This window comes from Pseudophryne corroboree, chromosome 6, assembly GCF_028390025.1.
Source record: "Pseudophryne corroboree isolate aPseCor3 chromosome 6, aPseCor3.hap2, whole genome shotgun sequence".
Lineage (NCBI taxonomy): Eukaryota > Metazoa > Chordata > Amphibia > Anura > Myobatrachidae > Pseudophryne > Pseudophryne corroboree.
This window is the reverse complement of record NC_086449.1, coordinates 37,675,112-37,689,946: the sequence shown is the minus strand read 5'-3', so window position 1 is coordinate 37,689,946 and position 14,835 is coordinate 37,675,112. Positions and strand designations below refer to the sequence as shown.

At 47.0% G+C, this 14,835-nt stretch overlaps 1 protein-coding gene across 1 annotated transcript in view; it reads left to right on the top strand.

Moving 5' to 3' along the window:
• KCNAB3 (potassium voltage-gated channel subfamily A regulatory beta subunit 3) overlaps window positions 1–14,835 on the top strand; it is a 71,092-nt gene that overhangs the window by 47,375 nt on the left and 8,882 nt on the right. The window contains exons 9-13 of the mRNA XM_063930862.1: window positions 3,503–3,588; window positions 10,833–10,953; window positions 11,063–11,157; window positions 14,048–14,168; window positions 14,257–14,345. Coding sequence (XP_063786932.1) covers window positions 3,503–3,588; window positions 10,833–10,953; window positions 11,063–11,157; window positions 14,048–14,168; window positions 14,257–14,345 — 512 coding nt within the window. The remainder of the gene's footprint in view (window positions 1–3,502; window positions 3,589–10,832; window positions 10,954–11,062; window positions 11,158–14,047; window positions 14,169–14,256; window positions 14,346–14,835) is intronic.

Below are 14,835 nucleotides of genomic sequence, written 5' to 3'. Positions count from 1 at the left end.
GACTGGTGCCGCCCCCTGCAACGCTCCATCTCCACCTTGGAAACGGAGCACTGCTGCCCCCCTCCCGCTCCGCGAACGCCTCTGCCTGATTGACAGGCAGAGGCGTTCGCATTTACTGCGCATGTGCCCGCATGATCATTGTAATTGTTCCGGTTTAATCGCCACTTGCAATCCAACCTGAATGAGGTCCAGTGTCCGCTCTGCATATAATACAATGGATAAGCCTGTCCTCTCTCTGTATAAGAGTGTGATACGTCAGCCTGTCCTCTCTATACTAGTTTATATACAGGGTGGGATGTAATATACATCTCGGCCAATCTTCGGTCATCGCAGCGATGCTAATCTCATATGTACTAACATATGCGATTAGTATCGCAATGCAAAGGCAGAGGCCCCCCGCGTTGTTGGTGGTCTGGTGTGCGGGGATCTCCGGTGGTCTCCGTCACCTCCCAGCCCCCGGGAGGTGAAACCTGCAGCCAGTCCTGGAATCCTCCTCCCTGCACCTGGGAGGACCTCTGGCTGTGTTGCTATGGGAGTAGGAGTTTGGGATCTTGCCCAGATGTGCATGAGGGCTGGCTCCACCAGCAGTGCCCGGAGCTGGACATCTCCCTGTGTGGACGGAGGTACAGACATAGGACTCCTCCTAGAGGTACACAGGGGGGGAGGGGGGGATCCGATTGGATCCCTCAGGATGGTTGTGTCATGACTGTAGTTCTGTGAACCCGGCATATATGTGAAGTCCATGTGGGTAACTGGAGGACTGTGTGTATATTTGGCTGGTCTGTGGGAATCAGTGAGATGAAGTAGTAAGGAACAATCCCTGACCGGGAGTCGAACCCGCGCCTCGGCAGAGGGAGCCGTACCCTGACCACTGGATCACCAGATACTTGGGGTTGATAGCAGGATGGTGAATGTATTGGTGAGAACGAACTGGATATACTGTCACAGGAGTGTTTGTGTGCTCAAAGGTACTATGAAATAGGGAGTTACGCAGATCTGGGAGGAGATCTGAAGACATTGAACCGGACTACCGGCGAGACCGAGAACCAGGCTGGGTACCGGATATAACTGGTAACGCAAATGTAATCCGGACTGGGTAGCAAAAGAGCAGAGGTTTACAGGAACTAAGGTAATTAAGGATACCTCTTAGGGAGCTCAGATCCCTGTCTTGTTTTCTTGTCTAGATTAGCCCCTCCCTTGCAATGGACTAATACATTGATTTGAGCAATTTACTATTGTAGTGAATAAATAAAGTGTCAGCAGATCAGAGCCTCCAAGGCACTCCATTTTATAATCTACATTCAACCACATGTGGGGATGCGGCTGAGTATCGTAGGTTTCTGAATTGCCCCTAGATGTGTGCACCCGGCTACAGAGTATATGCAAAAACTTGCAAGATCCACGTTCAGCTCTGCACCTGGCCAAAAGAGACTGGCCGATGGGTTTATCTACTCTGAAAGTACCCATGCCAGGGGGCAACAAACGCTTGGTTCTCAGGTGACTATTCAAGATGTAACAGACTTATCTAATGTGGAACAAAGATGAAGTGTTGGAGAAATTACAGGACTATGGGCCGTCTTCATCATCACTTACTCTGACATTTAAAAAAAATAATTCCTGCCTTTTTCTCATTTTCTAGCGTCAGACCAGTTAATTATGGAAATATCACTCGTATCTCCTTGTTACACACCTACCACGTTTAGCAGAGCAAGCAGCGAATAGATGATGTGCACGTGTGCAGCATCTATTCACAGGATAGAGGAACTGAGGGCACAAAAATATGGGGCGTGGCTTGCAGGAACAGTATTATGGAGCGCGGCTTGCGGGAACAGCATGAGGCCACACCCCCTGTTATAAGGCACCGCTTACCTTGTAGCACGCACTAAGGGCCTAATTCAGACCTGATCGTAGCCCTGCAAAATTTTGCACAGCTGCAATCAGTTACTCAGATACAGGGCCGGATCTAGAGGGGGGGGGCGAAGGGGGCGACCGCCCCCCCCCCCCCCTAACACAGTCATAGCCACGCCCACTTTTGAGCAGAAGAGAGCTCTCCGGGGAGAGCCTGAGGCAGAACGATGTGCTGCAGCTTATACCACAGCAGCATAGAGGAGCCAGGAAAGCAAGGGTTACAGAGCATTTGCCCCTCACTTGCTGGTGTGTGGGTACTAGGGCTAATAAATACAATTACCCCATAGCACAGTCACATGTACATAGAACAATCATAAAGCTCCATCTCAGTCTCACTCAAAAAGTTCAGTCAGAATTGAGAGGAGGAGGAGTTAGGATTGCAGATGGGAGGAGTTGGAACTTGTAGAGGGAGGAGTCAAGATTAAACAGGAAATCGTCCCCCCCTAAAGAAAAGTCTAGATCCGTCCCTGCTCAGATATGTCGGGGGACAACCCCCCGCACAGGCTAGTCTGTCCCGCATGTCAGGCCCCCCCCCCCCCCACCCACACAAGTACAAAAGCATCCCACACCGGCGATGCTTTTGTACCTGAGGAGTAGCTCCCTACCTGTGCAACTCCTGGCAGGGAGCTACCCGTCGCTGTCCAGGTCACAGCGGCTGCGTGTGATGTCAGCCACCACGCCCCCATCACCCCCGCACTGCGGCACCGGTGCATGCGCAGTTCAGACCTGATCAGCTGCTGTGCGAAAATGCACACCAACGATCAGGTCTGAATTAGGGCCTAAGTTCATGGTCCCGATTTTTGCAGGACAGTCCCGTTTTTTGGGGTCTGTCCCGCTGTCCCTCCCGCGGGCCGCAGTGTCCCGCAGTGGTGGTGGTGTGTGTGTGGGAGGGGGTGTCATCAGTTGGTAGGCTCCTACACTCGCTGCTCTACTCAGAATGTCCCTCTTTGCCTCCTGAGAATGGGGGTCATTCCGAGTTGATCGCTCGTTAGCTATTTTTTTTGCAGTGCTCCAAACAGATAGTCACCGCCTATAGGGGAGTGTATTTTCGCTTTGCAAGTGTGCGATCGCATGTGCAGCCGAGTGGTACAAAAAAACTTTGTGCAGTTTCTGAGTTGCCCAGAACTTACTCAGCCGCTGCGATCACTTCAGTCTTTTTGGTCCCGGAATTGACGTCAGACACCCGTCCTGCAAACGCTTAGACACGCCTGCGTTTTTCCAACCACTTCCAGAAAACGGTCAGTTGACACCCACGAACGCCCTCTTCCTGTCAATCTCCTTGGGATCGGCTGTGTGAATGGATTCTTCATTAAATGCATCACCCAGCAACGATACACATACACAGTTGTGGCCTGCTCGCAGTGCAGCTAAAAATCCTAGCGTGCGATCAGGTCGGAATGACCCCCAATATTGGGAGGTGTGCTAAGCTCCCAATCTACACTCTCCAGAGGTTGGATGTATGATAAGGTAATAGTTCTCTCTGTATACACAGGATGATCATAGAGCGGTCTGCCTGATTTCTACTTGTGTGCTACATAGAATTGTGTCACTTCTGTACATGAAATCATTATATTCTTTTGTCTCCCCTCCCCAGAAATTGTGAGGGCCATGACGTTTGTGATTAACCAGGGTATGGCAATGTATTGGGGCACTTCCCGCTGGAGCGCAATGGAAATCATGGTAAGCGGCACAGATTAGAGAGGTATCACATACTATAGTAACATTCTCTGAGAGCTCAGTGTCCGTCTGCAGCTTGGAAAGCCTAAAAGTTCATTGTCATCAGTATATATATTACATGGCTAGCTAGAATATACACGGGTGAAACTCAGAAAATTAGAATATCGTGCAAAAGTTCATTTATTTCAGTAATTCAAGTTAAAAGGTGACACTAATATATTATATAGACTCATTACATGCAAAGTGAGATATTACAAGCCTTTATTTGTTATCAATTTGATGATTGTGGCTTACAGCTTAACATAACCCCAAATCCAAAATCTCAGAAAATTAGATGAAATCTATGGGGCATTGCCAAGAGAAAGATGAGAGACGTGAGACAGAACAATGCAGAAGAGCTGAAGGCCGCTATTGAAGCATCCGGGTCTTCCATACCACCTCAGCAGTGCCACATGCTGATAGAATCCATGCCATGCCGCCAGCGTTGTTTCTAAAGAGGAGGGGACCCATGTGTAGACTCCGTGTGTGGGCTCCCTCATCTCCTGTAGCCGTCACCGCCGCTGTGGCGGGCAAAAATTTTTCCGCCACACCATTTTTCTGAAGTCCTGCGCATGCGCTGTAGACTCTGGCACTGTGCTAGAGTCTCAGGGCTGAGAGCGCTAGCAGTGGCGGTAACGGCTACGGGAGAGGAGGGGGCCACACACAGTCGCCGATGGACGCCGGAAAGGTAAGTATAGAAGAAATGGGTGCTGTGTGTGCGGTGGGGGCCCCCTCTGGACCCAGAGGCCCGTGTGCACTGCACACACTGCACTCATTATAGATACGCCAGTGCACACCGCATTGAGGCAGTAATTCATGCAAAAGGAGCCCAAACCAAGTACTGAGAACATATGCATGATTATACTTTTCAGAGGGCCGACATTTCTGTATTTATAATCCTTTTTTTTATTGATTTTATGTAATATTCTAATTTTTTGAGATTTTGGATTTGGGGTTATCTTAAGCTGTAAGCCACAATCATCAATATGATGGTTCTGATGGGGCTTCTACATCCAAGTGTCGTCCAGCTCTTTTGCAGCCTGAGGCTGAATCAGCCGAAGCTGATTTAGGTCTATGGCGGGACTCCTCTGCCTGAGTGCCGACAAGCCTGTTCTGCCACAGCAGTACACACAGACCCGGCCCCAAGCTTCTTTTGTAAGCTGGAAAGGGCTGTGGTTAAAAAAATGAAAAAATAAAAATAAAAATATATCTGGAAGCTGAGTCCAGTATGTGCTTCCCGTGAGGCACATAAAAAACACTGAGATACTTGGGAATATGGAGGAGGGAAGAGGAGGTTACACATTTAAATATTTAAATGTGCCTTCCCTGCTAATGCACCGTGCGTATCCCTAAGAGTACTCCAGTGACCCCTAGTGGATGAAAAAGAATTTGGATTTGGGGTTATCTTAAGCTGTAAGCCACAATCATCAAAATGATAACAAATAAAGACTTGAAATATCTCACTTTGCATGTAATGAGTCTATATAATATATTAGTTTCACTTTTTAAGTTGAATTACTGAAATAATATATTAGTTTCACTTTTTAAGTTGAATTACTGAAATAAATGAACTTTTGCACGATATTCTAATTTTCTGAGTTTCACCTGTGTAAAATATATCTAAGAACTACATTGAACAAGAACATATATGTTTTTTACTGTTTACATCCTTAAATAAGATGGGTAGTTCCTACGGTATCCGGACTCTGGGTGGACACCCATGAGGTCGACACCCATTGCTTGACAGTGGCTTGGTCGACACCAGAAATAGGTCAACATGGCCATTAAGCCGACGTGCAAAAAGGTCGACATAAGTTTTTCAATTTTTTTCCTTTTTTTAAAACTTTTTTAATACTTTACGATCCACGTGGACTACGATTGGGAACGGTAACCTGTGAGGAGCACCACAGTAGCAGAGCGAGGTACCTTGCCCGAAGCATGGTGAGCGAAGAGAGACATGCAAGGGGACACAGTACAATAATTGGGGTTCCCGCCGTTCCCGGTCACTTTACGAAGAAAACGACACCAAAAAAAACTCATGTAGACCTTTTTTTTTTTTTAAATATTGACCTTGTCCATGTCGACCTAATGGCCGCGTCGACCTATTTCTAGTGTCGACCTAGCCACTGTCGACCAGTAGGTGTTGACATAATGGGTGTCGACCTAGACACTGTCGACCCTGAGTCCCATACCCGTTCCTACATACCTCTATATATACAATGGAGGGCAGCTGGGCTTCAGTCCCTGCCGCCATGTAACAGTGATCTTGGGCATTTACAGCTGATAGGATTATCGTAGCCTCCAGAACTTCCTGGTTGATACTGCCAGTAGCACATGCTTGTCTCACAGATTAAGCCACGTACATGTAAGTATTCACGGGCGGTACAGTGAAACCACAAATGGTTTATGGAACATAAATATTGTCTGTTTCATACTGTGGTGGCTGGACTGAACCTCTGCAGGGATAGGAATAAGTTAGATTTATTAGTCTATAAGTGGGGGGAAGGCTGGACTGCACTACACACGCTAATTCTAAACTTAGAGAGGTGCTACCACGCTGAGACTTGTAACTCCCCACAGAAAAAAGAGAAAGTGCCATTGCACACTCTATATACTACACACTGCTAATCAGAATAATTATACGGAACTCTGAAATCTAACATAGAGAAAAAAATATGAGGTGCTTAGCATAATTTTGGCCAAAGATATGGCCCACCAACAGCGACCAAGCAACTTCATCTGGGGGTCCCTACATTCTTAAGATTCAAGTGCAGAGCATGAGACACCCCAAGCCAGCACTGGCCAACCGCCCCAAGGCATCAAACTAGTGAGAGATAGAAATTAAAGTGTTAAGGGTGTTACATTAGTAAGAAGCAGCAGCTATGTGTTGAGAGCAGGGTTGACTGCTTTAAACAAAAATGTTTTTTGTTTTTTTAAACAGTGTTTTTTTATTATGCTGCGACTACAGGCATGGCGCTGTAACTTCTTAAAGAGAACCTAATATAATTGAATCCCCCCTGGTATTATTCCACATTCTTACTATAAATTCTAACCCTTAACCACCCCAGCCTAACCCTCCCTTCCCGTAGTCTAACTATAACCCTCTGGTATTCTGCAGAATGTCAACCTTTCAGGTGTTGACACGTTGAACATGTCTGCAACAATGAGAACATCATAACTGTAGACATTGTGCATCTCATTTAGGATAAGACAATCGAACATTATCCCTATTCCACCACCTCATCATTCAATTCCCCTCCAGTGGAACCCTTGTAGACCGGGGCTTTGTGGTAGTCAGCTGAGAAGATACATAGCCCCAGATCCCTGGGCCTCTGCCTTGAATGTGAAAAAAAGAGGCACTACACGCATGTCTACTGTAAAAACCGGGAAACAACTGGGCCAAGGTGTGTAAAAGTGTGTCCATCACTGCCATGACTACAATAGTAGCTGAGCCATCAGGCATTGGCAGTTTTTAAAGTGTTAATGGTCCTTTTACCTCAACACCCATCCAGCAACATCCTGGTACCATATCATTCCATGGTCATCCACTGGCCACCAAGGAGCAAGTTCCGGCTGAGACCCTTGATACCATTTTTTTGTACCTGAAAACTTAAACAGGTTGCCTTGGCTCAGGTTCCTAATAGTATGATTTTAGACGACCCTAATATTAACTTTTTCTATCAGTGGTCATGTATTTAGGGAAGACACAAAGGAATATGTAACTTCATGTGATATTTGTGCCAGAAACAACTTTCATAGATTTTGCCCTCAGGACAGTTAATGCCATTGCCCGTGCCAAATAAATCTTGGACGCATCTGTCCATGGATTTCATAGTAGACCGACCATCCTTTAATGGGTATAATACCATCTGTGTCATCGGGAACCGATTCTGGAAAATGAGTCACGATGTACTGTATCTCTGAGGGGTTTGCCATCATCAAAAGCATTAGCATCTATATATTCAGCCAGAGCCGGCCATAGGCATAGGCAAACTAGGCAATTGCCTAGGGCATTTGATATGCCTAGGGGCATCAGCAGCTTCTGCTGATTAAAATGATATGCGGCATGCCTATATTCCCTGTGTAGCATTTCACATGCAGAGACAGCCACAGTCTCACACAGTATATAGGCATGCTGCATATCATTTTAATCAGCAGGAGCTGCTTGTGCATCCTAGCCACATAGAGATGCAAATAAGATGCATTTTCATAAAAAAAGGTGCCTGATGTTAGCATTGAGGCAAGATTTATGATGACACATCTGTATCCAAGCAGAGGCAGAGGTCACAGTGTTAGTGGCAGTGTGATTGCTGTGTGCATGTGAGTGGGTTGGTTGTGCAGTAGTGTTCGGAATATGTGTAAGAAGCATTATGTGTGTCATGTAAAAATTATTTAATAATATGCAACATATGTGTAAGGGGCACTATGTGTGTCATTATGTGTATAAGGGCATTAATAATGTTAATACTACTGCGGGATGTAATGTGAATTATGGACATTATCACATGATCAAATGTGAATAAAGTTGCAGTACTGTGTGGCGTAATTTGAATTGGGGTTACCATTGTGTGGCCATGCCCCTTGCCAGCAAAAACACACCCCTTTTTGGGCTGTGCGCCAAATAAGCGAACTGTTCCTATTTAAAATACAGGGGGTACAAACACCAAAATAAGGACTGTTATGGGTGAGGGGTGATGGTGCTGGGAAAGAGGTGCAGGGTCAGAGGCGGAACTAGAGGGGGTGCTAGGGGGCACCAGCCAAAATCTTGCCTAGGGCATCATACTGGTTAGGGCCGGCTCTGTATTCAGCCACAACATGGTTAGATTCCGTGGTATTCCGTAGATATACAGTAGCTTTATAGGGCTCTCGGAGTGTCTCCAAAAGTTTGGAGAGTGTTTTGTTGATCTTTTCTCATCAATGATCTGATGTTTTCATGATGTTCTCAACAATGATCTGTTGTTCTCATCTGCTTATCACCCCCCAACCAAGGGAAAGATGGAACAAACTAACCGGACCCTTGAAGAATACCTCAGGTGTTACTCTCCTGATTTACAAGGCAATTGGTTTGAGTTTTTGCAATAGGCTGAGTATGGGTCTCTGCACCAACTTACCAAGTCCGGTGGTGGAGTTTTCCAGCCTCTGCTTCCTCCTTCCTCCTTCTTCTGAGCTAGGACTCTCACTATTGCTGCAACGTTTTCCTTGGGCCAGGCAAGCAGCACTCTGGGGACGTTAAAGAGGCAGTCAGTCATGGTGGTGCCAAATTCGAACAACCTGTCTACATATAGCCCCATTAGGTGCCAGAGTATTATTTCTCACCCAACGTCCTAATATTTGTGTTTGACTATTGTGCACCAGACCATGCATGCTCCTGAACTTTATCTTTTTTTTAATGTGCTCCTGACCACTGCCAGAATTACCGATTTAAGGATTGAAGCCAGTGACCCTGATCATTGCTACTTCTGACCATTCTGTACCAGTGGTTCTGTACCACACTACACTTCCACCTATCCTAACAGATAGTCGTGTAAAGTGGGCAGTTAGGAGGGTTCCTGGCAACAAAGGCCTTACCACTTTACAGCAGTTTCAGAAGAAGACCATGGGGCCTGGTAGACTGGCAGTAGACTCTTCCAGCCGATATACCATGTGGCTCACTCATCTTACAGTGTCTCCCTATATTTCTGCCTGTATGACTTTTACCCAAATACTTATTCATTCTCACTAGTATAGATGTTCCAGAGCTGGGTCATCTCCCCTAACTGCTGAGAACTGTTTGGAGGAAGCTTCAAGCTTTCTTGAGCCAATCTGGCTGAAGTCTGCTTGTAACTGACCCTGTTAGTTTTGACCCAGGGCTCAGCTCTACTGGCTCCAAAAATCATTGCCTGCCACCTGTAGTGATCTATGCCTGTTATCGTTTATACTTGTCTGCTGCCTGCCCTGACCTCTGTTTATGCATATGATGATTCTGTTAGCCGCCTGCCCAGATTTTTGGATTTCTATGACTCATTGTATTTTCTCTTTACACTGTAACATATTTTTTTATATGCCCCAATCTGTAGTTGGCATACGTAGTACCTGTCAACACATAGCCCACTTTGGAATATAGGGGCTGCTGCAGTTGTAGAGTGGACACAGTTTCATATATTTATCATGAAGCTGGTACAAGCCTTTATGGAATTGGCAAACCAGGTACAGGTCTTGACCCTGTTGGCACAGGATTTGTTAGGATAACAGATTATCTCTGATAATATCTCTGATGTCTGCTACAGTCCCTCCATTTCTAATTCCAAGTTGATCGCAGCAGGATTTTTGTTAGCAGTTGGGCAAAACCATGTGCACTGCAGGTGGGGCAGATATAACATGTGCAGAGAGAGTTAGATTTGGGTGGGTTATTTTGTTTCTGTGCAGGGTAAATACTGGCTGCTTTAATTTTACACTGCAAATTAAATTGCAGACTGAACACACCACACCCAAATCTAACTCTCTCTGCACATGTTATATCTGCCCCCCCCCCCCTGCAGTGCACATGGTTTTGCCCAACTGCCAACAAAAATCCTGCTGCGGTCAACTTGGAATTACCGCCGTTGTTTTCATAGAGGGATCCTTCAGGTGCGTCCCCATTGGCTCATCCTGACGCATGAGTAGCCGGATGACCATGCATGTGCCTTACGGTCACCTGGTCCAAACTATATGAGTGGGAACTATGGAATCTGGAAACTGTCAGATATATGACTGATATAGTACATAGCAAATCCAAAATGGCTGCTCCAATCAGTGAGGATAACTAAAATATGCATTTATCAAAACTATGGCCCAGATTTATCATGCCTTGGAGAGTGATAAATTGCACGGTGATAAGTACCAACAAATCGGCTCCTAGCTGTAATTTTTCAAACACAGCCTGTCGCACGGCAGCTAGGAGCTGATTGGTTGGTACTTTATCACCATGTAATTTATCACTCTCCAAGGCTTGATGAATACGGTCCAATGTCTGTAAAGTGATATATGGACCACTCTTGCAGATTGTATTGGGTTGTAATAGTCCTTCTAGACCTAGAGTTCTATTGAGTATCACTGGAGAGATTGGATCGTTCCGCGGTATAACCTGTAGCGCGGTCTGCCGCAGAGGACATCCTCCTAGTTACTACATGCAGGGTGCATACAAAGCATAGATCCTTACACATGCTGAGGTTCTTCTCTTATCTTGCCAGGAAGCCTATTCTGTGGCTCGCCAGTTCAACCTCATCCCTCCGGTGTGCGAGCAAGCAGAGTACCACCTCTTTCAGCGAGAGAAGGTGGAGACGCAACTGCCGGAGCTGTACCACAAGATCGGTGAGTCACTGGCCGCAGACATAGAACATGACATAGGTGACCTCCGTTACGTAACGCTCCTACATGACTTCACGTTCCATTTACCTCACCTTACTTCTCTTTCTGCCAGGTGTGGGGTCCATGACCTGGTCTCCTCTAGCATGTGGTCTAATCACGGGAAAATATGCTGAGAGTATTCCTGAAAAATCTAGAGCATCATTTAAGGTAATGCTGGATAACTGGTGAGTCACGGTAGAGGAGGGGGGGGGGGGGGGGGGCAACATTCATATGTTTATAGAGTGTCTATACGCAGGGGAATCTGATGATCAGCAATACCTAATGCAGTCTCTAATTGAATGCGAGGGTGACGTGATTTGCATTATTAGGAGCATAGGCTCCCAAACTCGGTCCTTAGGACCCCAGACGGTTCACATTTACCAGGTCTCCTCAAAGGATCACATGTGAAATAATTAGAAACACCTGTGGATCTATTAAAATGTGTCAGTGAGTAATAAATACACCTGTGCACCTGCTGGGGACCTGGAGATGTGTCAGTGAGTAATGCATACACCCGTGCACCTGCTGGGGACCTGGAGATGTGTCAGTGAGTAATGCATACACCTGTGCACCTGCTGGGGACCTGGAGATGTGTCAGTGAGTAATGCGTACACCCGTGCACCTGCTGGGGACCTGGAGATGTGTCAATGAGTAATGCATACACCCATGCACCTGCTGGGGACCTGGAGATGTGTCAGTGAGTAATGAGTACACCTGTGCACCTGCTGGGGACCTGGAGATGTGTCAGTGAGTAATGCATACACCTGTGCACCTGCTGGGGATCTAGAGATGTGTCAGTGAGTAATGAGGACACCTGTGCACCTGCTGGGGACCTGGAGATGTGTCAGTGAGTAATGAGTGCACCTGTGCACCTGCTGAGGACCAGGAAATGTGTCAGTGAGTAATGAGTACACCTGTGCACCTGCTGGGTACCTGGGAAGTGTGTCAGTGAGTAATGAGTGCACCTGTGCACCTGCTGAGGAACAGGAAATGTGTCAGTGAGTAATGAGTACACCTGTGCACCTGCTGGGTACCTGGGAAGTGTGTCAGTGAGTAATGAGTGCACCTGTGCACCTGCTGAGGAACAGGAAATGTGTCAGTGAGTAATGAGTACACCTGTGCACCTGCTGGGAACCTGGGAGATGTGTCAGTGACATACCTCCCAACATGACCTTCTCCAGGTGGGACAGAATGCTCTGCTTCTGGACTTCCCTCTTACTGTATGATTGCCATCACTTGTGCTGAAACACCTTTCTTATCCATTAACCTTTTCAAAACAGGTGATGGCAATCATACATTAAGAGAAAAGTGCAGAAGCAGAGCATTGTGTCCCTCCTGGAGAGGGTCATGTTGGGAGGTATGCAGTGAGTAATGAGTACACATGTGCACCTGCTGGGTGACCTGGGAGATGTGTCAGTGAGTAATGAGTGCACTTGTGCACCTGCTGGGGACCTGGAGATGTGTCAGTGAGTAATGAGTACACCTGCTGGGGACCTGGAGATGTGTCAGTGAGTAATGAGTACACCTGCTGGGGACCTGGAGATGTGTCAGTGAGTAATGAGTACACCTGCTGGGGACCTGGAGATGTGTCAGTGAGTAATGAGTACACCTGCTGGGGACCTGGAGATGTGTCAGTGAGTAATGAGTACACCTGCTGGGGACCCGGGAGACGTGTCAGTGAGTAATGAGTACACCTGCTGGGGACCCGGGAGACGTGTAAGTGAGTAATGAGTACACCTGCTGGGGACCCGGGAGACGTGTCAGTGAGTAATGAGTACACCTGCTGGGGAGACGTGTCAGTGAGTAATGAGTACACCTGTGCACCTGATGTGGACCTGGGAAATGTGTCAGTGAGTAATGAATACACCTGTGCACCTGCTGGGAAGTCATAATTTAGATAATGAGGATTTATAAAGTTAGTGGATGTAAGCCTCCAGGATATCATGGGGTCTACAGAGCTACCACCAATAGGACCCTACAATACACACACCAACACCACCGGCCTCATAAGAGTCTATTGCCTAAGGCTTGGCTGTGCCTTTATGCTGATACTAGTGTCATCCCTTCCCCTGGTGTCCAGCCGTGCGTCTGACTGTGCCAGGACTGAGACGCCCACGTCCAGCGTCTTCAGATGGTAAAATCATAAATGGCACGCAACCATCGGTCACACACCGGAACCTGCAGGTTCTCTGTCTGGGAATGGCCTTCAATGTGAGCAATTAAGCATCTAAGGACCTGATTCATGTTTGTAAGTAAAGCAAAAAAGCAAGCAACTGGGCAAAACCGTGCTGCACTGCAGGTGGGGCAGATGTAACACATGCAGAGAGAGTTAGATTTGGGTGGGTTATATAGTTTCTGTGCCGGGTAAATACTGGCTGCTTTTGCATGTAGCCCACAAATGTTTTATTTTTACACTGCAATTTAGATGTCCCTTTGAACATACCCCACCCAAATCTAACTCACTCTGCACATGTTACATCTGCCCCACCTGCAGTGCAGCATAGTTTTCCCTAGTTGCTTGCTTTTTTTGCTTTACTTACAAATATGAATCAGGCCGGGCTGTTTTTGTGCGTCTGCAAAGCCACCTCCCAGTCACTGCCCAGTCAGAGATGTACGCTACTGCATTCATAGGTGTAGTCCTGTTGACCTGGTTCTCTGTTGAGATGCCCACCGCCGGCTTCACAGCCCCAAGCAACAGCGTATAAATACACAGAGGCGGTCGCAGATCCTTTGATAATCAGCTCCTGGAGGAACCCTAGCGCAGTCAGCCAATAACCACTCAACTCTCTTATTTATCATCTACCTGTCACGCGGACAATGCCTTAACTCCATGAAAACTCATTTACCAGTCATACGAAGATGGACACCCACAGAGGGAGAGTAGCCTGTGTCGCCGGTATTCCAGCGTCGGCATTTCACCGTTCATCGGGATTCTGGCATCGGTATTGTGATCGCCGGGATCCCGGCTGACGGTATTTTAACCGCTTCCCATGCTAAGAACATACACCCAGCGTGATGGCAGTAAATGACGTGTAACGTGTCATGGTCTCGTGTCTAGGGATACCACTGGCTGAAAGAAAAAGCTGCAAGTGACGAGGGGAGAAAGCAGCACTCCAAGGTGAAGGACCTGCACCCCATCGCCGACCGCCTCAACTGCACCGTCACACAGCTGGCTATTGGTAAAGGACGACGTTTCCACAGTCGCTCCGTCCCTCCTCTAATATACTTCTGCTAATTTATGAGAAACCTTTTCTTCCTCTTTTCCAGCATGGTGTCTGCGCAGCGAGGGCGTGAGCTCCGTGCTTCTGGGCGTCTCCAACTGCGAGCAGCTTCTTGAGAACTTGGGGTCTATCCAGGTGAGATGGACTTGATGGGTCTTCTCTGTTTGAGCGAGTACATAAAACCCCAAAGCCTATTTAATAAAAGTACTTGTAAATATGGTTTCTTTCCGAAAGCTCTTTGGTAGAATATTTGTTGAATGGATCAGTTAAAATGGATTTTTTCCTAATTGTCCACAGCAGCAAACCACACCTTTTGCGTTGTCTCTGTCCTAGTTTCCTACGCCTGTTATATTGTCATTTCTGCTGGCGTGAAGAGACGATCTCTGCTGCCGACACTGCTTGGGGGGGATTAGATTGCATCAGTTACTTCCTCTGGCCGTGTCGGTTATTTCAGGGCCACAGCTAGCGTCTTTAGTGCATGAGCAGAAACAAGTTTACATTGTGTTCTGAGTCGGATGGATCGTTGCCTGAAATTTGCTGAAAACTTGGGGCCTAATTTAGACCTGAACGCTGATGTGCGAATTTGCAAGGCGGACAATTATTGATCGACTGCGCATGCGTTCGT